General features: G+C 39.4%; 2 protein-coding genes and 1 long non-coding RNA gene across 6 annotated transcripts; 1 reads left to right on the top strand and 2 right to left on the bottom strand.

Moving 5' to 3' along the window:
* Window positions 1-1698: 1698 nt before the first annotated feature.
* On the bottom strand, window positions 1699-12462 carry LOC116247343 (disease resistance protein RUN1-like). Of its 4 annotated transcripts, none has more exons than XM_050075961.1 (6): window positions 11971-12462; window positions 10212-11322; window positions 7351-7653; window positions 4769-7249; window positions 3979-4466; window positions 1699-2969 (listed from the first exon to the last, which is right to left on the bottom strand). In XM_050075961.1, exons 1-4 carry the CDS (start codon window positions 12417-12419, stop codon window positions 4823-4825), a joined length of 4290 nt encoding a protein of 1429 aa, XP_049931918.1. In that variant the 5' UTR covers window positions 12420-12462; the 3' UTR covers window positions 1699-2969; window positions 3979-4466; window positions 4769-4822. The 4 variants fall into 4 exon arrangements, with proteins under 4 accessions (XP_049931918.1, XP_049931917.1, XP_031475340.1 ...); XM_050075960.1 differs by having other exon boundaries at window positions 1700-2969; window positions 3929-4466; XM_031619480.2 differs by having other exon boundaries at window positions 1701-2969; window positions 3929-4466; window positions 10212-11341; window positions 11971-12111.
* Window positions 12463-18021: 5559 nt separating this feature from the next.
* On the bottom strand, window positions 18022-24088 carry LOC116248349 (TMV resistance protein N-like). Its single transcript, XM_031621090.2, has 5 exons — window positions 23045-24088; window positions 21524-22628; window positions 20946-21230; window positions 19273-20388; window positions 18022-18806 (listed from the first exon to the last, which is right to left on the bottom strand). Exons 1-5 carry the CDS (start codon window positions 23593-23595, stop codon window positions 18222-18224), a joined length of 3642 nt encoding a protein of 1213 aa, XP_031476950.1. The 5' UTR covers window positions 23596-24088; the 3' UTR covers window positions 18022-18221.
* A 198-nt stretch (window positions 24089-24286) lies between these two features.
* On the top strand, window positions 24287-26614 carry LOC126409832 (uncharacterized). The gene is made up of 3 exons (XR_007572640.1): window positions 24287-25079; window positions 25238-25472; window positions 26111-26614. It is a non-coding gene; the product is annotated as an uncharacterized LOC126409832 (long non-coding RNA).
* The last annotated feature ends 354 nt before the right edge of the window (window positions 26615-26968 follow it).

Here is a 26968-nt window from a genome sequence, read left to right as displayed (position 1 = left end):
ACGCCACTAGCTTTTCAACCAAGCGAGATTGCCAATTGTGTGAACCAACTCTCGTACTAAGTTGGATTACTATCACGGTGCAATACATAAAGGGAAGGTTTGTCCCTGTGGCGGAGACACGTATAGGATGTGAACAGTTGCTCGTATCAGCTTCTCAATTTTCTTTCATTTTTACATTAAGATCTTTTAATATAAGTACCCATTTAACTTCAAAAAAATTTTCTCGACAAGATCTCATGGAAAGCGAGGCCAATTCCATAAAACTGTGGTTTTTTTCTTATTCCTTTTTTTATGTGTTTCTAGTTTGAAAATCGGCCTATAATTTTCTGTTTTTCTGAAGAACATCAGGACCATTTTGGTAAACTAATCGTACGAATGCGATCTCCATGCATGCCTAATGGGGTAAGAATACACATTAAAAAAAAATGTTTCTGTAGTATATATTAGATTTAATTTATAAACGAAAAAGAGATTAATTAACAGCTTGTTTCAAGATTCTTACTGAATATTAATATTTAAACATTTTTTTTGTTTAAAAAAAAGCTTCATTACTGTATTAGACTGGATGACCAAAATCCGCCTGGAAATATCTACAGAAGAACAATATCTACAAGATCGTATATCGTTCCTGATTTAATTTTGAAACGGTTTAGTTGAATCTGGTAAATCAAGAAAATGATTTTAGACTTCGACATAAAGTTTCATAATTCAATCTCAGTCCCGGTAATTAGATTCTAGAAATACAGAATTCTTGTCTGAGTCCTAATCTGATTACAAAAGCATTTGAAAAACGCACACAAGCCATTGAAAATGGAATGCACATGACAGTCAAACAATAAAAGTGGCTTTAAACGTAAACGAGCTTACCATCGTCGATCTGATAAAAATATTTAATAATAGTTTTTTGTAGCTAGATTTGATAATATAGCTAATACAGTTCATGCATATATAACTGCATAAAAAACTTATGAAAATTATTTCTTTTACGGTAGCACGCAAATTTATAGAAAAAATTATTTAAAACTGTCCAAATTTATTTTGAGAATTCTTTAACCAGTGCAGGCGCTAGTGAAAGAGCATGTAAGAAGTGATGTCGTGCTTGCCATGGTCTTTGAGAAGCTAGTGAAGGCAGATGAGCGGTTCGAGGTTGCGGCATCTAGAAGATTTGCTTTAGTCGTACAGCTTTACTAGTTCTTTGTATATTCACCCTCAATTTAGTAATCTTGTATCTGAGATTCCTAACTTGCTAATGATCTTGTTATAGTGATCTCTGTTGAGAGGCTTTGTGAATACATCATCAGGCCGATCTATGCTATTAACCTGAACTGTATGAATGTCATGGTTCGTCCTCTCGTCGAAGGCAGGGTTTCCACTAATGTACATAGTTACTCTGTTGTCGCATCTCAGCACCATAGATTCAGATACAGTAATGCCTAAAGTTATTTAGAACAGATGTCCCTCCAATAACACCAAATTTCAAGCAATGGATCGAAAAGTATTCAGCATTCTAGGCTTTAAATCATTCATTCTATAATGCTTTGGTGTTCTGATTTTAGTTTCAGATATTGTGATCTGGCCTTCTCATTTTCCACTCTGATAACTATGGATGCAATCAATATTTCACACCATCCTTGATATGCAGGGGGATCCGACCTACCTTGTTGTGGAGAATGACAGGAAGGTTGCAACATATGGCCTCAATGCCATATGATAAACCGTTTAACCCTCTTCAGTTTTCATTATTCTTATTCCTTTTCATGTATGTTCACATTTTGCCATGAGTTTCGCCAAAACAGAGAGCCTTAGAACATTATGAGATTTAGCCAGACATTTCTGGAGCACCAAACTTGTGTCCATGCTTTTCACCCAAAAACTTTGCGACTTCATCCCATCCACGGGAAATAGACATTTCAAACAAGTGAATCAATCAAGAAGTTTTGGATCTTTTCCTGGCTGCTGTTTCAATTGACCAAAGATTTACGGTAAAGATAAAGTTTCTGTTTCAAGTTGCAACTACCGATCGATGAATTTGCAAATGATGCAAAATTGTGTTTGCGGTCCCTTGCTCTAGCCTATTGTACACCTGACCTGCATCACCTAGAATCTTACTCATATATAAAACCTAATATGCCTGACTATTTAAAGTAGATGCATACAATCCATTACTTATTTTTCCTGCTCAATTCCCTCATCCATTCTTTCCCCACTCTCTTCTCACTCTGCTTTCCTGCATCATAGCAGTCATGACATCCACATGTACAGTCAAATGAAACGTCTGGAAACTTCGAACAAGTGTATGTTTGAGGATTATAAAGCCACAGCATTGGGTTTTGAGGGGGAGGTTCGGAGGTTGTGTTCAGAATCTTCAGATGTATCCCCAGTTACCTTGAACAAGGAGGAAGATTATCAGAAGTGTCTTGTATGGCTGCAAACTGGTATTAGCGCAGGAGCTTGGCCAAGAATTCAGCAGCAAGGAAGTAATGTGTGCAGATAGTATCAGAGAAGAACAGAAACTGCTGCAAAATGGCTGCAGGTATTAATCTAGGGGGTCACAGAAAGGTGGTGTTTCTTGTTAAGATTGGGGTAATGAAAAACAAATGCTTGATCTGATATTGGGAGCTCTGCTCTAGGGAACTGGTGGGAAAGAAAGGTTTGATTTGATTATCTCTAACCAGACTAAGTGGAAAGGATCTCTCACTGTCGCCCTTGAAGCCAGGAGCTTGCTATGTGCTGACCAAGTCTGCATCAAAAGATATGCAAGCCAAATCAAGATCGGTACAGACCTACCAGCTACGAATTTGGTGTGTGTGAAGGCGTTTCTTTTGCTTCTCACTTCTGCTCTTCTGCATAGTTTTTGCTGAGGCTAAGTAACCCTGTGTCTCTTGTTACCTTTGCTGTGTATATTGGTTTTTTCTCATGTCAGTAATAAAAAGGCCGGATGGACGCCAACCTCCAGCAGATGCGTTTTCCTGGAAAAACCCAGCAGAGTCCACAAATATTAAACCATTTGATTGAAGAAAAGAAGTAAATACCAGTTTTGTGAAAACGAGTTTCTACGTTTTATCTGTTTGCAGATTGATAGGGCGGTTCAGCCAATACCCATCGGCCTGTACCGGCTCATATCGTGCTATTTCTTATTTTTTCTATATAAGATCGATTAATAAAACTTTTTAAGATATTTAATAAAACAAAAAAGCCTCAACAGCAAAGTACTTGGTCTATTTACAGTTGGTATGGTGCATACCAGGCGATATTGAAAACATGGTAAAAGTATTTTAAGATTCAAAGGAAATAATTAATATGGAGTACAAGTTAATAAAGAAGTGCAGAAATAGTTCAAGAAGGCAACTAGAACGGAAGCGTCAACTACGTTCCTTTCTGCTAATTGGAAGTGAACCGATACAAATAAATTTCCACGGCACTGCCCACAAATGGTGTATCAAATTCTAACTAGCTGCCACAAATTCTAACTAGACACAAGCAATATTGTTGTTAAGATGTGGTGGGAATTCATCCTTTTGCAAACTGAGATAAAAGAATCCCAGCTTTTTTAATTTTCAAAAATTAAAAATCACATGCAAAGGTGTAAACGACTAAAAACCCATCACTGAAAATTAAAATTCATGTGGCCTTGTTTCAGTATCATGGCGAGGGATTCTGACAGCCTAACTTTTTCTTATTTTAAAGATGACCACCAATTTCTTTCACTTTGTAAGGAATTTATAAGCCATATCTAGCTAGCCAACTAGCTATTTGAAACTTTCATCCTCAACTCAGCAGGACAAGAAGCCAAATAAAATTCTAAAAACATAGTGAGGCCATGGAAATCTACGTAGTCAAACTGGTTACAATATATATATATATATATAAGCAGTAGAGATGAAATTTCTTTGGAAATGACATAGAATAAGAAAAGAAAGTGACATACAAGCAATAATGCTGATAATAATGTTATTTCTTGCTTCGGCATGAAATTACCACAAATCGATTGACCGCGATATACCATTTTGGAGGGTCATCAAAACGATCGCGCAGAGTGGTCGGGTAGTAAGTTTTTCTTGAGGAACCGCTGGTTTTCCGAACGCAAACGCCGTCCACCTACAGTATATCCGTGTAGAGCACTGCCCAAGCATCGTGCAGTTCGGACACATCTGTCGTCACCTGCAATGTATAGCAATGCTCCTCCTCTCCGTCCCCTATGTTCAAGATACTCACCTCTTTCAAGTTGAATTCCACCTCGCTGCACCCGCCTGTTTGTTTCTCAAAGACAATAACGTCATCAGCCAAGATGGCTGTGTAGACGGGTGACAAAACCTCTAGTAGCCTCAATTTTAGACGTGCTCTGACCAACCTACGAAATGGCAATCTTGGGAGCATAAAGTGTATAGCTGCTGCTGTCCTGTCGCTGTGCCTCTCTGCAGGAAGCCTGACATTCCGAAGCTTCTCAAATTTTCAAAAGCTATCTCCTGGAACAAAGAATATGATCATCAATGGAGCATCTTATAACAAACCACTTCCCTTTCCCCACAAAGAAAAAACAAAAAAAATCCATTTGATAAAGGGGCTAGCCCGAGGATATGAGGTTTGCAAGTTGCAACCCAACCTATTTTACAATTTCAAATGTGCCCTCCACTATTCTCGAGCAGCCGGCCTTTTCCTCATTTGCAAAGCTTTCTTTTCTTGTTTATAAGTTAGAAATCTGTTTTTAAATAAATATGGTGCAACTTTTTTCATATAATTATAAACAAAAAGGACATGTATTCCATACCTTGAACGCTTTATTTTTGAAATCATGACTAAGGTGGCAACACCCCTTGAAATTCTAAGGACCAGGCAATACTAGCTCTTCCAAGTGGATTACAATATTTTCGAGGCCAGGCACATATTCAATCCACTTACAGCCGCCCAACCTCAAAGCCTTCAAAAATTTCAAGCCTGAAACATCTGATACTTTTCGCAAATTGGTGCATCCCGAAGCATCAAGTACGCATAGAGAAGAGGGAAGCTGCGGAAGATACTCAAGGCTACTGCAGTCTTGCAAATGAAGTGACTGTAACGATGGGAGGTGAGCCAAACCTGTTTCCTGAATAGGGGTGTCTGCCAGGACTTTCAACTTCCGACAACCACTTAATGATAGATCCTGCAGTCTAGCGAAAGACCCGGTTGCTACACGCAAGTGTTTTAGGTTCTTACTCTGGAACGAGAAGCTCACCAGATTTTCCAATCGTCCAATGAAATCAGGAAGAGCTGAGAAATTGTTACAAAACATTTCTAATTCTGTCAAACTCTTCAGCGTTTCCATGGAAACAGGCAAAGCTTCAAGGTTTTCACACTTTAGCATCAATCGTTCAATCCTTCTCAGAAAGCCAATGGAGTTGGGCAAATATTTAAGACCATCCGAGTATACTTCCAAGGACGAAAGAGTAGCTAGTTCTCCAATAGAATCGGCTAGCTTCTCGAGGTTTGGGCAGTTCAGTAATAATTTCCGAACCTTTTTCAAAGACCCAATAGAGTTGGGTAGCACTTTAAGACAACTTGAAGAGACTTCCAAGTAATGAAGTTCTTTCAATCCTATAATGGAATCCGGTATTGCCTCCAGGATCTCGCAGTGTAGTCTCAGATCTTGAACCCGTCCTAGTGACTCGATCCAGTTAGGTAGGGTTTTCAAATTTTGAGATTCAATCCAAGAACATTCAATATTTCCCAACCTTCCAATCGAATCAGGTAGAACTTCAAGCTTCATGCAATACAACTTCAAGGACCGCATGTCCTTCAATGACCCAATTGAGCTCGGTAAGGTTTTGAGGTTCTCACATTCCAGACTCAATCCCTGGAGCCGTTTGAGTAACCCAATGCAGTCAGGTAGAGCTTTTAGATGCTTGCTTTTAATCTCCAATTTGGTAAGTTTTCTAAAATGCTGCTCAATCGAGTTGGGTAATGCTCTGAGCATTTCACATTCTAGCAATAGCTTCTCCAGGCTTTCCAGTCCTCCAACACAATCAGGCAGCTCTTCGATCGTAGCATCAACCAAGCGAAGATGCTTAATGGCTTTGCGAGACTGATCGCTCAAGCCAAGCAATTCAAATGATGAACCTGTCAGTTCATTAATGGCTGCAAGATGAGAAATGTGTTTCTCAAAACCCTCTAAGGTTGTTCCAGACACGTTGAGTTGTTGTAAGGAGCTCAATTGTCTAATGGAATCAGGTACTTCTTTTAGGAGCTTGCAACCTTCCAAAGATAGCACACGAAGGTTTTTAAGCCGTCCAACTGAGTTGGGTATCGTCTGTATTCTTGTTTGGTCAAGAATAAGAATCTTCAGTTTCTCTATGTCGCCCAATCTTTCTGGCAGAGAGGAAAAATTCAAACACCATTGAAGGTAGAGCGCTTCCAATAAACTTAACCAGCAAATGGAATCAGGTAGTTCTCTCAAGCAGTCTGACTGTTGCAAAGACAGCCGGCGAAGGTTGGTGAGCTGTCCAATTGAATTAGGTATGGTATGAATGCCTGAATATGAAAGGTCAAGCGTCTCTAACGATTGCATGTGCCCTAGCCGTTCTGGTACAGAAGAAAGTTTCTGGCACAAGCCCAAATCCAGCACTTCAAGACAGCTTAACTGACAAATGGAATCAGGTAACCTTGATACCCTCCAACAAAACCTCGCAGAAAGCTTCCTCAAGTTTATAAGTTGACCTACTGAATAAGGAACCTCAATTCCTGTTAGATTCAGTTCAAGCTCCGCGAGTGATGACAAGTCTCCTAATCGCTCTGGCAAAGAAGCCAAACGAGAACAATGTGCAACATTAAGGCATTCAAGCAAACTTAAAAGACAAATAGAATCAGGCAGCACATTCAATTGTTCACAGTGAGTCACCGACAACTTACAAAGGTTTGTAAGTCCGGCGATTGATTCAGGAATAGTAGTGATGCTTGCGTCCTTAATCTTCAGCTCCACAAGGGACTCCAGATCCCCTAATCGTTTCGGCAAAGAGGAAAGTGTGGAACAGGACTTCAAGCGAAGGACTTTAAGTGAACTTATTCTGCAAATGGAGTCTGGCAGTTTTTCTAGAATCTCGCATGTGCTTACGCGTAAGTAAGTCAAGCTCTTGAGTTCCCCAATTGATTCGTCAATCGTAGTTAATGCTGGGCATTCATCAAGTGTCAAGTTCACCAGGCAAGGGAGACACGTGAAATTAGGAGTCATCTTTATTTCTACTCCACGAAATGAGAGAGTTTTCAACTTTTCAAAGGCCTGCAAATAAATGTTATGATTGCAATTCAGGTTTAGTACAAATGAGTCATGCATAATATGACAAAAGAATTAAAAAAAAAAAACTTGCACATAGTACTAACCGCTACTCTCAGTTGGTTTATAAGAATTTGAGCCATGTTTGTTTTATGGAGGTTAAGGATGACAACCTTCTCGAGATTAAAATCAGAATCAGATGGTGGTGAGTCAAAGTGGCAATTATCCAAGAATACCCATTTCAAATCTGTAGGAAAACAACTGAACGTTCCTCGAAAGTTTACATGCTGAACATAGAGATATCTCAGGTTGCACATTCTTTCAAAGCATTGAGCACTAACACATTTCCCGTACCACTTTTTGTCGTTTGGCATGATCTCCATCCCTTCAACATCAAGAGTACCTGGTACCTGAACAAAGAAGAGAAACTACTATGCCTTAGATACCTGTGCCTTGATAGTCCTCCTTAGGTGAGGCAAACCAAAGATGAAATGAAAATTCCATTTAATTGCTCTGGTGAGTAGTTCAGCAAATAGTGCCCCTAACGTTAGTTGGTTCTTTGGCCACGGTTTATGGTATTTAAATTAAGGACATCCTTTAGTCAACTTAGAGACATCCACAATCTGTTGGTCCAGACGAGCATAAACAACGGAACAAAAATATGTACAAAACTCCCGCCTATTGTCCCTCAAATTAAAGTAAAGTCGACTTCACTTATAAATTCATCAAGTTTATTACAGCATAGTTTATTCTTTTGAATAATTACGGATGGAGATATTTGATGTATTTACTAAATATCTTCCCTGTTCCATATCACTGTTCTTGATAAAATTGGACATGCTTTTATTTTGCAGCCACAATAGCAGCAACCTGTCCTCCTTCTGACTCAAACACACAAAAAAAAAAAAAATCTCCTTAGATGTTCAGATAAATGCACGATAGCTCCAAAAGACAGCTGAACTAAATATTCATGAACTTTTCATCATATCTTAGGAGGGTTGACATCATCTGTTGAAACCTTTCTCCATGTGGATGATGTTTTGAGTGCCAACCCACCAAAAAGGAAAACAAAATCATGGTTGTTTACAAATTCTAGAAAGGACCTTACCATATCTACAAAGAAAATTAATAGGTGGTGTAAGAGTTTCTTCTAATCAAATATCAATCAGTTGTTGAAATTTTTAAGAAACCAGGGGCCTGTTCCGTGGCACTTTTGTTTTCTTTTAGCTATCAGCCTGCCTAGAGCTTTTCTGAAAGATGTGGTCTTGTTTGCACAGTATGTTTCCTGGCTACTACAGATTGCACTAATAATTATTCCTAATACTTAAGTATTTGGAAAGTCAATGCAGTTCAAAGGCTTGATAGGTTTCAGGAATGGCACAGTCAAAGATATTATTAACAAGCATTCTCACAGGCTGCTAAGAAGGGCTCATGCTCCCAGGATGAGACAGATTTTAAGATGTACTCGGCTGAGAGAAGTGGAAGATAGATTAGTATGGGACCATAAAAATGCATATCATTTATTCTTTCAAATGCATAGAGATTTACTGGAGGATTCGACCCAGTGACATAGTCAATGAAGGACTAACCTTCATATGGAAACTTATGTCATTCCGATGGCCAAACGGACTCTGTATGTGGGGACCCTGGACAGGGTGCAAACATTTTGGGTGGATCTAGCAAACAGATATATATTTTGTAAGAGAAAGGAAACAGGTATACTCCACCTTTTCTTGAGGTGCAGAAATGCATGGAAATTGGAAGGTGTGGAAGCGGAACTTTCTGGGGAGGAAGTATGACCATGCTATCACGCCCTTGGATTCCCTTGAAGAATTACACAGGTGGTGGTATAAGAAGAAGATGAAGAAGAAGAAATGGATTAGGAAGATCTGGTGCCTCCTATTCCTCGATAGAAATCTGGCGTATATGAAGGAACAGAGATGAGCTGTTTCATTATAAGGAGGAAAGAATTTCTCGTGACATAAGCTGCTGTCTCTGGCAAGATGTCAAAGATCTAGTATGCTATGCTAAATGGTAGCAAATGGAAAGCTGATATTGAGGTGTGGTTTTCCTGGGGCATTCAGTTTGTTCGTTGGCCTTCATTGAGGGAGGGGGGAGGGGGGCGCGGACTGGGTGATTTCAACCTTTTGTGTGACCGATATGAGATTGTAGAGGATTGGTTGTCTTGCTAGAACAGGTGGGGGCAACTGTATATATGCAGGATCAAATGGTGCCATTGGATGGGAGGAAGGCCAGCTCCTTGATTCGATCTTTAGAGGGTTCCCAATGCTCAGTGGCAGAGTTATTCTGACTGGGGATCCTAAAATGGAATAAGCACCAGCACAAAGAACCGACAGCTGCGAATGGCAGGAGAGGAAGATTTGCATATTTAACAGGAAGAGGTTTCTGCTGTAGATACAGAGAAACTGATCCAGATGAGGATGTAGCGAAGCTGTTCATATTAGGTGTCCCTTTTTACTCGAGCTATGAGTGGGACCATTTTTCTGTTGTATAAGCTTGCTGTCCTTCAGGCTTTTTGGCGTTTTATTATTTTGTTGCCATAGTTTCGGCTGTTCTGATTTTCTTCTATAATTCTTTCAGTCTTTCATAATGAAAGGATGGTATCGGGAGCCTCTCTCTCCCAGCAGTTTGCATGGGAAGTCATAACCCATGCAGTTCCTTAGAGTTTCCTATTATAAACAAATAATTAGCCACTAAATTTGTTCAAAGTTTCAAATCAATTGAGTCCAGTAAAATTCTGATCAACAAGCCCAGTGGCCCAGTAAGAAAGGTAATTGATGATTTCATTGTGGTATGTTCTTCTGAGGAATAAGTAGATATGTTTGCCAAGTGAATCATTAATGCAACTCAAAGTTATTCAAAAATGATTGCAATGTGAACAAATAAAGGTATGTGCATATCAACAAGTGCATAGACACGAGACACAGAGAGAGAGAGAGATGACAACCTTTCGGTGTAGCAAATCCAAGGAGTCCTGATAAATCCATACTCTGCTCTGCTTCTGAGGCTTTCGAGGGCTTCCTCCCTGAACTATTGCTCTCCCCATGTCTCGTATTTGATCATGCATCTGAAACTGTCCACTTTTCTCATCTATCTTAATGAGAGACTTTTGCACAAGCACGTCAATTGCTAGATGTGGGAACCAGCCAGAGTCCTCCCACATATAAATAGCGTTCTCTCTGCCCCAACCAATAAAGAAACACGAAATATCAAGAAATATTTGCTGCTCTAATTCCTCCAAACTGTCATAGCTTAACTTCAACCTCTGTCGAACTTTGGTAGGGGGGATATTTTGCAGCTTCTTTAACATATCTTTCCATTTTTGTACATCCATGTCATAAGTTAAAAGTGATCCCAGCACTTCAAGCGTTAACGGTAACCCACCAGCTGCAGCAACAACTTCACTTGATAACTGTAGATATTCTCCCTGTGGGAGCTTACCCCTAAATGCGTGATGTGCAAAAAGTTCCAGAGACTGAGCTTCATTTAGTTCTTTTGGCTTGTAAATTTTGTGTTGTTTCACATTGCAGGCTCGCAGTACCTTTTCATCTCTGGTTGTGATGATGATCACACTTCCTGAGCCAAACCAATCGCTCTCACCAGCCAATGCATCGACTTGATCTATGGAATCAACATCGTCTAAGACAAGCAAAACTCTTTTACGTTTGGCTCTTTCCTTGATCAAGCTTATTCCATGTGCAACATTACTTAAGGAAATATTTTCACATCCGAAAATGTCACGAAAGAGTTGCTTCTCTAAGGTGACCAATCCATTGGGTTCTCCAGATTTTTCCCTGATATCTGAGATAAAACAATGGGCACCACTAAACACATCGATCAAGTCATTGTAAACAGCCTTGGCAATTGTTGTCTTTCCAAGACCCCCCATACCCTGGATTCCAACAACGTGAACATCATCGTCACCATTCTCTAACATTTTCTTCACTTCTTGAACGCGAGTCTCAATTCCAATTGGATGCTTTGCAACTAAAAATGGCTTCCAGTTTAGTTTACTTAACACTTTCTCAATGATTGCAAGCTTTAGCTTTGCTTCATGCCTGCTCCATGCATCACAAACTGTGAGCAACACAATACTACAAAAATGAGTTTATGATGTTTCTTTAGGATTATAAGGGATCCGACGTGAATGCTAGCATATGTCTAATGGTAATTCGTTCACATATAATTAGGATTTTATAAGCTAAAAATTGTGAATTATTAATTTTAAATTTGTCATTAAGTCTTATACGTGCATTGGATAGAACATGATGTTGTTGATTGCCATGTTTAGCTAGAATAAGCATTCACGATGAGTTAATACGAAGGGACACATGCACTTTTCGTATTACATAAACTTGCCTTCCAGGAGCCATGGAAAATAATATCTTCTTTTGTTTCCCTATGTGCAGAGATGTATTGAAATAATCTCATAGGCAGGACCATAAGTGATCCTTGATAGTAGACATCCTAAACTGTCAGGCACATTTCGTCCTTAAATGCTACTGGCGGTGAAAAATCCAAGGAAAAAAGGGAAAGTTCGAAAGTAACCAACAAAGTTTCTGAAACATAATTCTTTAACCAACAAAATTTCTGAAAAAGATAGAGATATTCACGACAGATGAATCGTCAACAAAAAATGATCAAGGAAAAGAGACAAAAAGAGAGGGATCATGGCACCGCAAGAGTGGGAGAAGAGTCACACATACCCATCCGTGTCCTCCAGGGTGAAACCAGAGATATTCCCCACTTCTGTTAACGCGTCCCTCCACTTTCTCACCTCCTCAGGCTTTAGCTGCCCTTCTGATTCATGTTTCTCGAACGCCGAAGCAAAGGGACCGCTCTGTTTTTTAACGTCCGACGGATCCACGTCAAGGAACACAGGAATCACCTTTTTGTTGCACTCCACTATTTTGGCGAGCTCTCTTAAACACCACCTTGAATCAGCATAACCATTGGAGAAGATGGGGATACAAATTTTAGATTTTTCAATGTATCCAAGCAGCTCTCCAATCTTCTCACCCTTTTCCAAGTTCTCACTGTCTATGAATGAGGAAATGCCGCGAAGCTTAAGGCCCTCGTGTAGGTGGTCGGTGAATCCTTTCCGAGTGTCTTTACCTCTAAAGCTGAGAAAAACATCGAATTGAGAACCCTCCATGGTTGTTCCGTCGAAGAACCTCACAGCAGGCAGCGGTGATTGCTTTTGTATGCGCATAGAGGGATATTGGAGATATATATAGCGCTCTGACTGTCTAAGAACTAAAGCCTTTATCCAGGAAATTAGCCAGGATTTTTCTGTTATTATTTTAACATAGCGCCATCTGATAACTAAACCAGAACCTTTCTCGTTTTACTTCAGTAATGGAAGAGAGAAGCGATTGATGAAACAAGGATTATTAAATTGTTTCAGAGTTGCAAAAGCTTTAAGAAAGACGAGAAAAAAAAAAAACCTTGCTGTTAACACGTAAAATTTACACTAAGATGGCGTCATATTTATCAGTATTGGGGCACAAAGTTTGCATGTTTTGAATTCTAAACTCGTTAAGGTTCATGCCATAAACTCGATAAGGCGGGGTCTTTTAGTTTTTCTCCAAAAAAGTACACAAAAAAAATGTTGTATATTTACCTTTGATATGGTAAATATTTTTGTCACAATCTAATAATTTTACATAGTTTCATAGATTTGGTACCAATGATTCAAACCTCTTTTCTTTGTCTACACTCTACAGTACAAGTTAGATAACTACGAATCAAGCATCAAGGTCGGAAAACGACTTCTCCGACTGCATAACAATTGTCCTTTTTGCCTTTTTCATTATTAATGCATTAAGTGGGCTATGCCCTTGTCCTCATTTTCCACGTTACCTACATTAGTAATTGAAAGGTGGAATATGAAAAAGGAGAATGACATAACCCACATTAATTTCCACCAATGCAATAAAAAAATACGAAAAGATTTAAAGAACAACAATTCTTCTGCCACTATCTTTAGATTCCATGCATTTTCCACGACTTGCCGTTCAATGATGCAATAAAAAAGATGATGAGATATAAAGGACAAAAATTGTTCATCCACTATATTTGCTTTCCATGCATTTTCCAAGAACTTGCCATTTTTTATTTGAATTGTCGGTTGATCATGAATGTTTGACGGAAGACAAAGTTAGGTATGCCACCTAGGCGGCTATGCTTGGGTGGACCCTACTAACAACTAACAACATGTATATTTATTTTTATGTCCAAACATTGTATACTCATGTATATGAGATTACAAATATATATATGAAATAACAAACAAGTATGATATAATGTTTATGAGATAACAAAAGATTTATATACGATAATGAAATAATGAATGGATAAATGTGTGAGATAACGCCAAACATAAGTATGAGATAATGTTTATGAGATAATAAAATATTTATGAGATAATGATAAAGTTATAAGCGAGACAAAAAAATGAAGATGTTGGTCATAACGATATGCATATACGAATTGACAAATTTTACCTTTATCGAATCTTCAAATCTTATCGTTTTCATCTTTACTCTTAAAAAAATTATTTTTTATTAATCACAAGTTTTTTTATCATACTTTGGCGCATGAAATTACATACACGAAGACATATATAACCAGCTTCAACTTGACGGAGCCTTTGAGCCACCTGCAGGTTCGACCATGGCTTCATTATTTTCTTCTATAAGCTTTTTCATAGTACTTTTCCAATTATAAGAATCTATTCGCATCTTCCTCGAGCATGCCTTTGAGGGTTTGATAATGCTCATTTAATGTTACATTGATTCCTTCCAACAAATCGGCCATCATCTGCCGCTTTTCTTTCACAACGTTCATGTTTTCCGGCATTTGGATGAGCCTTACTCTCATCCGTTTTCAAATCTCCTGATGAAGCAATCAGATCTTGAATACTTCTTTCCCTTCCCTTAGGACTCTTCTTCGGACTATGCACCACTGTGATCAATTTGAGAAAGATGAACATGACTCCAATACCAAGTTGGTAGACATCAAATGACTAAACTAATGATGAAAAATCGAAAATAATGCCAAAACTGAAGGGAAATAGCTATATAAAAGTGGAATGCAAAAAATATTAGGGTTTCATTCAACTCAAGACTGCTTAGAAATGAAACATAAACACATCTATGTATATACTAAAAAGGTGTCCCTGGATCTGGATCCAAATAAAAGAAAGCAATAAATAAAAACCAAGTCCATAACTAGATTTCTCCTACTTGCGCTCCTATGTCATTCTCCCTATGTTGGAAAAGAGTAATCCTCAACTCTTCAATTCTCTTGGCTCCATAAAAGTGCCTATGGGAAGAATAGTATTGGATTCAGTTTGTCTGATCCAAGTTTAGGTTTAAGTCTAGGCTTAAATGCTGGTTCGGATCTAAATAGAAGGAAGTCCATAAGAAAGTTTCACCTGCTCCTGCATCAACGGCTCTGAGTCTGGACCTAGCAAATGGTGTATATATTGGATCCTTTTATTGGGTTCAGAGGGCTGATTGGAATCAGCTGAGGACTTGTGGGAAGGAAAAGGTGATAACATTGAGGATGGGGTGGGAAAGGTTTGTCAAGTTCTGTTCTGTGATTTTGCTGGCTTCTTGGTTCGAGCCCAACAACTACTTTAGGTCGTTAATTACCTGCTCAAGCAGATACCTCTATGCTCACTTAAAATTTCCGAGATCGTGTTGACCTTGTTGAGTTGTCTTGATCTTTGTTCATTTCTTGAGTAATGTTCTGTAATTCTTTGATTCTTTCTTGATGAAAAGAGCACAGACCTTACCCCAACAGTTTTCACCCAGAGAAGCCGCTTATGAATCCACTACACGGTTAGAGTGGAGTTGATGCTCACACTGCTTAAAGAGTGTTTCTCTATAGGCTTTTTCTAGTACTTACATTAAGAGACATGCATACAATACTTCGAAACCAGTAAGCATTCTGGTTTCTTCCTTATAAACCAGTCAGTCATAGCAGATAGAATAAATACAGTATTGTGTGAATCTGTAAATTTGTTTTACCACTAACTTGACGCCGACTTGACATAATTTTACCTACCGTGGACTTCACAAAATCTTGAACTATCTTCGTTAGCTCCTCAGGCATTTTGTCACTGGAAATTCGAAGGGACTCACCATAAGTTTTCTTTCAAGTTTCTCCTGGGTGCACTTCTGCTAATGAGCTGGTAAAAAAAAGGTGGGATTCCTCCCATCAACCATCCTCACCCGATTAATCTCAAGTATGAAAAGATAAATGCTGTGAAGGAAGTCTTGGATTTCTTCAACATGTGTTTGATTTCATTTGAAATGACAAAAAAAAAAAAAAACTTAGATGTCATACAATATCCATGCAATTAAATGAATAACACCTCGTACTCCCTCATTGTCTCACCTAGTAAACTTAAAGAATATATATATATATATCTTTTATTAGGTCACAACTGTGCTTCCCCAAATGCAGACTATCTCAAGAACTAAAGTGGATAGGTAACATGGCAGGAGTTAGCTTTTCGAGTTCAAGGACTTCATGTTGGTTGCTCTGTATATGTTCACTCATGCTGACCAGAGAATTCACATCAAGAGAAGAAGGGCCCTCAACTGTTCCACTATTAGTAATATAGAGTTTACCACCAAGTAGGGCGAAACCATCACGCACACACGAATCATCATCATCGTCCTCCTCTGAGCATAATCAGTTCCCAAAAATCTTTCTTTTCTTGCGATCATCATCAGCTTGCTACTACACCCAAACGTAGCCGTGGGGAACCATTCAAGGTCTCTGATTCGAATTAAAGCTTTAAAGATAGATTGGTCATCATCTGCCGTGATGTCCAGGTTCCATCCAGGTTTCTGCCTTCATCACTTTCGATACTTTTATCCAGTTCGCAGAGTACTCAGGACCAATCTTTCTTCCTCACCAATGCTGTCTGGGTTTCTATCTTCCTCACATTTCGATGCCTTTATCTACTCCTGAGGACCTGAACCAATGTTGTCCAAGCTGCCCTTTTCCTCGCTTGACTCACTTGCAATGCTTTTATCTAGTTTCGAGCAAATGTTGTTCAGTTTCACCACTTTCAGCACCGTCATGGTCGTAATTTTCGTCATCTTCAATGCTTTTGTCTTCCTCCGCTATGAGCTCAGCTAGCCAATGATCTGAGTGGATGGTGTCCAGAAAGCTTTTATCTACATGCAAGTACAAGAGGCCTCCGTTGAACTGCATGAGAAGAAGGAAAGAGAGAGACTGTGGATATGATGGCTCGTCGTTGATCGGGCTTCCCGACATGGAGAATTTGTGCAGATGCTGAAAGCTTGCCTCCTGAAAAACAGAGCAAGAAGATAAGTGTAGCAATGGTAAGCATATTCATGAAACTTAAGTTAAAAGGAAATTCACCCAAACCAGAAAGCAGCTCTGAACCCCCAAAGACAAAGGAAGGAGGAAGGGGCTTGCCCCAACTAAAGTTGTGCTGCTCTTCATGTTGGCTTTTTTTCTGTCCTTGTGAAATGGTTTTTACCTTTTATTATGTTTTAAGAAAATATTATTTGTGTTAAGTTGCTGCCATCACATAACGATACAAGCTTTATCAAATGGTGCTGCTTTTATATCTTCCATTATAAAAACGAAAGATAATGATGATTGACTTGAAAAAATGTATACATAAATCTTAACTTGTCTAATAATGGTCAATCGTAATTCCTAAGTTTTTAAGTTTTGATATTTCCAAACCAAAAGCCTAATATGTACCAATACTTTCCAAACTAAGGATCTCACCTGATTCCCAGAGCTATGTTGAAAAAAATGGACTCTTTTGCGAATGATTCATGCAATTTGGGCAATGATTTGCCATAGTAAACCTAACTCTCCGTCTAACACGTAGAATTGCAGCAGAGGCCCAGTTCTCCTCGGCTGATTATGAGAGTCCAGTTGTTAGTTGGAGTTCTCTTGATTGTTATATTCATGGCTCAATTGAGTAATTGTGATATCTAAGTTGAAATTACACTATTCCTACTCAAACCTTGACCTGGCTTTGGACCCTTGGAGGAGGGAAACATAAAAGATATCAGTCGTCATTTGAGATGTTGGATTCCCAGCCATATCTATGGATCAGATTCAAATCAGACATGCCTTTAACTGTATCTATTTTTTCAGATATTCATATATTCAGTTTAGATACTAACAAAAAAAAGTCATATCCAAATCTGAATCTAATTTCACAATCCTAATCCAATCTGAATCTGATTTATACATTCATATCCGAATGAAAATCCAAATTTGAACAATTTTCAACATGTAAGAGCATTCAACGTATAATATTTATTTAAATCTAAATACGAATCGAGTGCAACCATATTCGAATCGGAATCCAATCGGATGTTATTTCTTAAATCCAAATCTGATCTGATTTCTTAATCAGATACTTTTTTTTTTTTTCATGTCCGATTTCTATTAAGTGAAATAAAAGATCCAAAATGGATATCTTGACATCCCTGGTAAATATGGAAGAAGTATTTTTGTTTTCTCAACGGCTTTTTAAACCTTTCAAAAAAAAAAATGTTTTTCACCTTTTTTCAACTTTGCGCCTATGGTCTCTAGGTTTGTCTTTTTTTTTTTTCCCGTGAAGAGTTTTTCCTTTTCTTGTTCAAGAAATTTTCAGTCATTAATTTAGCAAGTTAAAGACCGGAACATTCGATCCGTTTGGAGCAGCTGGTTATATGTTTGGCCCTGGACAGCCGATGTCTTCGCAGTCATATCTACCAAAGACAAACAAGGAACCGTTCTGTACAAAGGCAAACTAGAAAATTAACAAACAGTCTTCTCATTTTGTCAACCCCAAATGGCCACCATGCTCACGTAATAGGTGTAGTGCCTCCCTTGCCATTGCTTGTTTTCCTTGCTTGCATTTACAAGTAATTAAGCAAACGATCATTTTCTTTAGGTAATTATATTAGAACGGCAAAAGCCAGTATAATATGTTGGCATAAACCGTTCGTTTTTCCATCTGAAATGCAACCAGAATGATAGAATCATCACCTAATTGACGAAAATCATCCAACTCATGTCCCCTAGTGGTAATGGTGGAAGTAGCAGTGGTGAACACGCCACCATCGAGTAGGACGCGGCCATTGATGGACACATGCATCTTCATCATCGTCCTCATCTGAGCTTCACCGTTTCTCATAAATCTTCCTTCTCTTAACCCCATCATCAGCTCGCTATCCCTTTCAAATGTAGCCTTGGGAAACAACCCAAATGCTTTCTCTTTAATTAAGGTTGAAAAGACAAATTGGGTGTCATCCATCTGAATAAAGATTCTACCCAGGCGGTGTGGGGGGAGCGCGTCTCCCTCGCTTTCAGTGCTGTTATGCAGTTCCAAGCCATTGTTGCCCTTGCAGTCTTTGCCGACGTTCAACAATAAGAGACCTTCGTAGAAATGGTTGGGAAGAAGGAACGAGAAGGATGGTGAAGACGGCTCGCCATCGCTCCTGCTCCCAGAGATGGAGAATTCGCTCAAATGTTGAAAGTTTGCCTTCTGAAAAATAGAGTAAGGAGATATTCTAGTGAGTAAGCACAAATACATGAACAATGATGCAACAGTCTGCCCTATTTGGTGGGCAGCGACTTGAGCCCATAAGTATCCATCAATTTCAGCAGGAATCTTTCAATTGGAGCCTAATTTTGACTATAGTTATGCAGTAGTGGTAGAGATCTGCTTTTCAATCCAACTTAGATCCGTTGATATTCCTAGAAACATGCACCATGTTCCTGCATAATGACTAGAATGTAGAAACTCAACTCAACGAAAGTTTTGGGGAGGAAGGAATTCTCTTTGCACTCCTTTAGAGTGGACATTCTTCACTAGGAAATAGTGTATCTTATAACCTTGACATTTTTTGCAGCAAAGTCAGGTTGTTTGAACTTAACATACTACCAAGCGAGTAAGTGGAGCTCAGCTAATGGGCAAAAAACCAACAACAGTTTTCAAAGATGATGTTTACCTGAAGTCTTTTCCTCAAGGAGTTGGTAAGGCTTCTACATCCTCCAACCTTCAAGTGCTTTAACCATGTCAACTGCTCAACGCCAGGAACATCCACAAGCTTGTGGCAGCTACTTAGATTCAACTCCATTAATTGCTTTGCGTTTGAGAGATCTGCTATCATTTCCAATTCACTGCAACCACTCGCTATAAGTTTAGTAAGGGATGGCGGGAACTGAGGGAGAGAGTAGTGTTGTCTCTCTGAAGACCCAATACAAATAGAAGCAGAGGCAGGTATGAATTTGAGCTTATTGCAATGATCAACTGATAAGACCTGAAGCTTCTCTAACGACAAAAAGGAGTCTGGCATCTCTTCAATGGCTGTCCTACTCAGATCAAGCTTCCTCAAGCTCCTCAGTTTGCCAAGCGACTTGGGTAATGAAGTGAGACTTTCGCAATTTGAAGCATCTAGCTCTTCAAGAATGAGCAATGAACAAATGCATTCAGGCAAAGTTCTTATGCCTGTGCCGGCCAGGAAGAACACCCTTAGTGACTTCAAATCTCCCATTACCGATGGCAAAGTTGAAATTTTGTTGCAATGACTGAGGTCAAGTATTTCGAGCGAGGTCAACTGCCAAACTTCTTCAGGCAATTTCTTCAGTGATGTGCAGAGACTCAAATTCAAGTGAGTCAAGCACTCGAGAAGCCCAATAGATGGATGAAGTTCAGTTATGTCAGAATGTTCAAAACGCAATATCTCTAAATGTGGCATGATCGTAAAATCTGGACACTTGACAACCATATTACGACCTCCCATCTTTAAGACTTTCAATTTATCAAGCAGCAATGACTTAGAATCCCCCAACTTTGACGGCAAAGTTAGAGAGCAAAAACTGAAGTCAAGGCTTTCGAGTGAGGTCAACTGCCAAACTTCTTGAGGCAGTTGCTTTAGTGATACACAATATCGCAAATCCAAATGAGTCAAGCTCTTGAGATGCCCAACAGATGAATGAAGTTCCCTCATCTTTCCACAAAAAACAAATTTCAATATCTCTAGATGTGTCATGCTCGTAAAATCTGGACAAGTGGTAAGGTTCTTGCAACCAGTGAGATCTAAGGCTTTCAGTTTGTCAAATACCTGAAGAACAAAAATGGTTTTGTCAGGAGAAATGTGATAAGAACAAATGAAAATGAAGCCCTGTTCACATGGCGAACAAAAGAATAATTAATAAGTTTTTCCAAACATTTGACTGAACTAAAAAAAAAACTATTTATGATCGATTAGCTCCTTCTGTGGTGGACATGATGCCTATATGCAGCCATTCATAAGGCAACTGATTCGTGTCATAATGCTAACTGAGCAGGTGTTAAAGATAAGTGTGGAAATTACTCTGAGGAGACATTGTGGTATCCTGCTATGCATGTAAATGTTATTTTTATTAAGTGTTGTTACTTTGCAAGCTGTAAGATTTATCTTATATTGCTGACAATATTTTTTATTTAAATCAATGCTTCACAACTCACGGTAGACAAGTGAGTCTGTCAAGTTTTCGCTTTCTCCTTTCATAATTTTAACGGCCATTATATCGATAATCTTGATCCACACAACCCCATCTATTTAATAAATGGAAAGTTGCAAACTAAGAAAAGAACAAAGCATAAAAATGGACATATAACTGAGGGCTTTTTTCTTACCTTGATCCTTGCATTTGTTGGCTGGTTCCAAACTCGAGTTATAGAGCTCCATGATAAGTCAAGAACAACGAGATTGTCAAGCTGAAGGGAAGCAGGTAATGAATCCAAGCCTTCTGGGCTCCATTTCAACCACCTTATCGTCCTAGGAAGATGTTCATATTTACCTTCCAATTTCACTGTATCCAATTGGAGCATTCTAAGTTGAGACATTGTTGCAAAAGACTTTGTGTTCAGAGACCCTGATGCACATTTTTGAAGCTTGATGGCTTCGACATTTCTTGTTCCCTGCAATTCAAATTTAATTGACAGTTAAAGGAGACAAATTTCTTTTATAAATATGAGAAATTTGAGAACAAGACAACACATTTTCCAAACAGACAAGCTTTTGGCAACTCTTTTTTCCACACCAAACCCCATACAGTTTTTTGGTAGGACATGCATGTTAAGGAAATCTAATATGGAATCGCCAGCATCTAAAATAGCTAAATAAAATGAAATAACAGCAAATTAAGATAATAATAATAATAATAATAATAACGATAACAACAATAATAATAATTGAAGAGATAAACTCTTACTGTGTTGTTTTCCAGTACATCTAATGCTTCATCATCTTTCCACAACCTGCTCCGCATTCCAGGATTTGAAGGGCTCTCATCTTTCACAATTTTTCTTCCCATGTCTCGTATATGGTCATGCATTTCAAACTCTCCTCTGAAGTCATTTATACTGACCAAACACTTGCCCATTAAGACTTCGATTGTTGTCTCTGGGAAGAGATCACAAGCTTCCCACATGAGGGTAGCATGCTCTCTTCCTTCCCCAGTAAAGAAGCATGCTATGTCCAAAAATACCTTTTTTTCTTCTTCTTCAAGCACATCATAACTTATCTTTAGCTTCTCATAAATACCTTTATGTTGAGCGGCCTTCAACCTTGTCAACATAGTTCCCCATTCTTCATCCGTTTTGAAACCAAGGAAAAGTGGCCCAAATACCTTAAGGGCTAATGGCAGCCCAGAAGCAATAGATGCAACTTCCTTTGATAATTCTGCAAATTTGGCATCTGGCTTCTCTTTCCCAAATGCATGCCAACTAAAAAGCTGCAGTGATTGGGCAGCATCCAGCTCCTTAAGCTCATACAAATTCACTCTATGTTCTCTCAAAGCCCCCTTATCCCTGGTAGTAATGATGATTCTTGACCCTGAGCAAAACCAATTAAGGTTGCCGATCAACTCATCGAGTTGTGATTGATCATCAACATCATCAAGAACTAGCAGAACCTTCTTAGCCCGAATTCGTTCTTTAATTTTGCCAATTCCTTCGTCGCTGCAGCTTATGTCCACATGTTTATCTTGGAAAATATTACGAAGCAACTGTTTTTGGAGGGAAACGAGTCCTGAGGATTGCTTTGCTGCTTCTCTAATATTAGAAAGGAAACTACATGCCTCAAAATGGGAAGAAATTTGGTTATAAACAGCCTTAGCAAGAGTAGTCTTGCCCATGCCACCCATTGCATAGATCCCGACTATTCTTGCATCACCATGGGGTTCAATATCTAGCACTTCCATCACATCTGCAACGCGAGAATCGAGTCCAACTGGATGCTTAGTTACAAACAAACGGGTCTTGTTTACTTCAGTCAAGAGTCTCTTCACTATGCGCCGGATGAGCTCTGCCTCGTCACTACCAGAAGTCCAAAAGGATGCAACTCAAATTAATGATTTCCTATAATAACTTTTTCAATTTTCCATTACAGAAACGGTAATTTATGAAAAGAAAAATATGATTTTCTAGATCAACTAATATCTTTGCAAACAGGGGCATCACATCAATAGTGGAGTGGGTTAGAGAAAATGAATGAAAGGGGCACATTTGTTAGCCATGGTATTGGTTTTCTTTTCTTCTTCTTCTTTTTTTTTTTGTATATATATACACACACCCAAATAAGATGATGATTTAGACTATTAGGTGTGAGACGTATTTTTTAGCCTATTCACCCACACGAAAAGTGGAAAACTTGGAAACTACGTGATGAGCTTTTCACTAGCGAATTTTAGCAGTACAAAAGGAGAGAACAAAGTAGGAACTAAGCTGCTTACCCTGCAGTTTCAGCCAAAGTATACCCTGATACTTTCCCTGCTTTTTTCAATGCATCACTCCATTTGTTCACTTGTTCAGTGTCCATTTCTTGACTTGCATGGTACCCTTTAAATGCAGATTCAAAAGGCCCAGTTTGATGACGGACATCTCTTGGCTCGACATGAAAGAACACCGGAATGATGAGCCTCTCGCACTTCACGATCTCGGTTATTTCTTTCAAACACCAGTCTGAATCAGCATAGCCTTTGGAGAAGATGGGCACGAATATTTTGGATGTCTGAATATACCCAAATAGCTCATCCACCTTCTGCCCTTTCTCCAAGTTCTCATTGTCGATGAAAGTGATGATGCCATTATCTTTCAGTGCTTGATGCAGGTGGCCGGTGAAGGTCTTGCGCGTGTCTGGTCCCCTAAAGCTCAGAAACACGTCATACTGGAACCCAACTTCTTTCACGGAAGGTGGGGACGACGACTGAGGTGAAGAAGCCTCAGTTTCACCATCCTCAGAACAAGACTCCTGTGCATATCGTGTAAGCCATGATTTTTCCATGAGTTGTGAAATAGACTCCACAATCAAAGACAGATGGAGCAAAAATGTGAAAAAAACTCCGCCTTCTTCTCTTCTTGTAAGAACTCTTTGAGCCTCTTTCAATCTTTACGCCCAAAAATCTTGTAGCAAAAGTGTTAAAAGTACTCTTCCCTTGTGAGAGATCTCAAGGGCATGGGTCCTCCTCTGACCAGGCAAGCATGGATCAGCTTCAGCGCTAGCTTCGATGTTCACCCAGCAGATACATGCTTGCTTTGCCGTTCTCTTCCAAATCGGTTGTCGTTTTGTAAAATGCTTTTTTGAATTTGTGAAAGATATATTCTATTTGGACTCTTTCAAGGAAAGGCCCCTGAAGCTTCTCTCAAGTCCAACTTCAACAAGGCTCAAGTTTGCTGAATTTTCATTTTCATACGATTTTTAAGTCTTCTACACTGAGTTTTCAAAGACTACTCGTTGAAGGACAGATGGAATCATTTATTCCATGACCACACTAATGATTTTGTAGAAAAAGTAATACAACGTTATTGGCCTAACATTGTTCGCGCCTTCTGTATTCGCAGTGCCTGTTGTATACGAAATTCATTTCTTTTAATAAACGTTGATGACAAAGAATTTTTATGGTAGAATTACAACTATTTTTATTTTTATTTGGGGGTGAGCAAGAGTTAACTCATAGTTCGAAAAGGTCTGAAGGATCTCCCTGCTTTTAGAGGCTTATATGTATGGAGACGTAGGTGGCCCATAGTTGAGACTTGCAAAAATCTATTTAGACAATTTTCCAAGAAATATGAAAAAGAAAATAGAAAAAATCATCTTGACCTAAAATATGAGTGAGTCTCTTTCTCTTGTATGTCTCTCAAGAAAGCCACCGGCAGGGGCCAGCCGGACCGCATCGGTGCTGCCGAAGGGTGCTAGTGCCACCGCCGACAACAGGGGGAGCTGCCGGCTCCCCTTTCCTCTACATGTCGTGGGCCTGCCCACGATGGGTAAAGGCATGGGGGAGCTCCAGCAGCTCCCCCTGCCGTCGTCGGGCATGACGGACACTGCTCGGCCACCCAAGCAGAGCCGACGGTGGGACGGCGTCTGTCGCGCCGATGTCGGCAGGGCCGCAGGGGCATTCATGGATGGAGACTGTTAGGGCCCGTTTGATGGGCGGTTGAAATCCATTGGGGGAAGGGAAATTGGTACGGGCGGGTGAAATTTCACCCGCCTGATTGAAATCCCATCAAACGGGGTGGAATTCCACCCGTTTAACCCAAAAGGGAGCCGTAGAATTCCACCCGCTCCAAAGTCCGAGTTCGGAGCTCGGACTTTTGAGTGGGTGAAATTTCACCCGCTCGTTGTTTCGGGCGCTCGACCTCCTTCCTCAGCGCACGACCTCCTTCGGCAGCTCACATCGCACCACAGCTCCTCCTCCCTCGAGCCTTCTCACATTGCACCAGAGTGGAAGGAGGTCGCACCGTCACCGCCTCTCCGCTCCACCGCCGGTAGGCTTTTTCCCTTTCTCCCTCTTATTCCCTCCCTTTCTTCCCTCCCTTTCTCTGATGCCCTACTGCTCTCTCCTTCCTTTCCTCTATTGCTCTCTCCTTCCTCTTCTACCGCATGCTTGATCGCTCGCCGTGCACGGCCACCGCTCCGCCTCCAGCCATCGCCGTGGTTCTTCAAATTAGGGCTTCGAAGACTCACCCTTCGATTCTCTGCCTTCCTCTTCCACCGCTCGCCCCATCTCTCGCCGTGCACCACCGCCGCCGCTCTACTTTGGATGATAGTCACAGCTTGCAGGGAACTTGAGTTCCTCGATGTGAGAGGCTGTTGAGATGTGAAATTGGACGGGGAGGAGTGGCTGGCCAAGAGAAGGGTTATATCTATTGAAGAAAAAGGTTTGTCTTCCCATATCCATTTAATTCCCCTGCCAAATTGGCATAATGATCTTCCTATATTTGTGAGTGTTATATTATGTGAATGGTTTTGCAAGTTACTGCTTGTTGAACTGAATTAAATCGCTCGAAGTTGAAAGTTACTTTTTTCAACTAAAGTGTTGCTTAATTCATTAAGTTGGTTGATTATTTGTTGTCCATATCAGTTCACATATACATTCGGTTTTCCAATGTTGGACTGTTGCTAGGAACCCCTAAAAATGATATAGCTGTCACTAAATAGTTATGTCGTAAGGTTCATAGGCTAATAAAAACATCTTGTTTGATTACACCCTTCCACAGAATTATCTCAAGACATCAATTTCTAGTGTTCTAGTAGAAAAACAGAATAATTGGAACTTATTGTAAAAAAATAGACCATGCTTGTCTGCATGGGTTATATAAACAAAGAGGAAATTGAGGAGGAGAAGGAAAATAAATACAACTACTACTAACAGTCTTAAAAAAAAATTCTCAAATTTTCTATCATGTACATCAAACAGGGTTAATTTTACCACGTTAAATTCTACCCTGTCATCTTTTTTCAAAAAAATTTACTATGATAAATTTACCATATTAAATTCTTCTTGTGCATCAAACAGGTCCTTATGAAGGCAGGAGCACAGGAGCACCACCAACTCCTGCCTTCAGAATGTGAGAGAGATTAGAGTGAGAGACCAAAAGGAGGAGATCAGCGGCTACTCCTCCGCCCGGCGGCGATGACGTGGCCTTCGTTGGGTGGGCTGGCCGGCGACATTTTGGGCCATTCAGATTTGATGTTTTTAAATGGTTAAAAAAAAAACTGAATGTCACCGTTCAGTTTTATATATATATATAAAGAAAAAATAAATACAAAAAGAGAAAAAATAAAAAATGTAGGACCTAGTTATATATATATATATATATATATATATATATATATATATAAATACCCTTCAAAATTTTTGAAAGATACTTAATTTGTAATCAAAAGTGCTGTGCAAAGGAAACCACCCAGAAACTTCTCATAAGTCACCTCACTGTCTGCCATGGGTTTTTTCTACCACCTACTCACACTTTATTACTAAATTTCAATCCCATCCTTCTTTATTTAAGCTTTATTTGTACCGGTCTCAATTTAGTCAATAAAGTTAAGCGCCCAGAAGACTTTCATGTTTTCATTTCTCTAAGGTCATACTTCGTGTCATTATTCCTGTCTACAATACTTAAAAAAGTAATCTTTTGCAGACTTTTCCTTTACTCGTACATTATTGACGAATCCATTCAGTTTTATTTAAGCTTTAATTTGGACCTCTTGGATTTCAGTCAAGAGATTTTTTTTTTTTCCATAGGAAACCAACCTTATTAATTATCTATATGCTTCCAAAAGCAAAATGACGAGTCATTAAAACTAATTTAAAGACCTTCTTTGCTTGGTGATGTTTTAGGTGGTCTAGTTTTGGTAGCCGCCGGGAGAAGAT

The sequence above is a fragment of the Nymphaea colorata genome, chromosome 2, assembly GCF_008831285.2.
Source record: "Nymphaea colorata isolate Beijing-Zhang1983 chromosome 2, ASM883128v2, whole genome shotgun sequence".
NCBI lineage: Eukaryota > Viridiplantae > Streptophyta > Magnoliopsida > Nymphaeales > Nymphaeaceae > Nymphaea > Nymphaea colorata.
This window is presented reverse-complemented; position numbering and strand designations above follow the sequence as displayed.

Coding starts and splice junctions, on each gene's coding strand:
- LOC116247343 (XM_050075961.1), bottom strand. CDS start 12,419: ATGGAGGGTTCTCAATTCGATGTTTTTCTCAGCTTTAGAGGTAAAGAC. Junction 11,323..11,970: donor ACCCTGGAGGACACGGATGG/GTATGTGTGACT, acceptor TGCATGGAGCAG/GCATGAAGCAAAGCTAAAGC. Junction 7,654..10,211: donor TGGATTTGCTACACCGAAAG/GTTGTCATCTCT, acceptor TTCTTTGTTCAG/GTACCAGGTACTCTTGATGT.
- LOC116248349 (XM_031621090.2), bottom strand. CDS start 23,595: ATGGAAAAATCATGGCTTACACGATATGCACAGGAGTCTTGTTCTGAG. Junction 21,231..21,523: donor ATGTACTGGAAAACAACACA/GTAAGAGTTTAT, acceptor TTTGAATTGCAG/GGAACAAGAAATGTCGAAGC. Junction 20,389..20,945: donor CAACAAATGCAAGGATCAAG/GTAAGAAAAAAG, acceptor TTTGTTCTTCAG/GTATTTGACAAACTGAAAGC.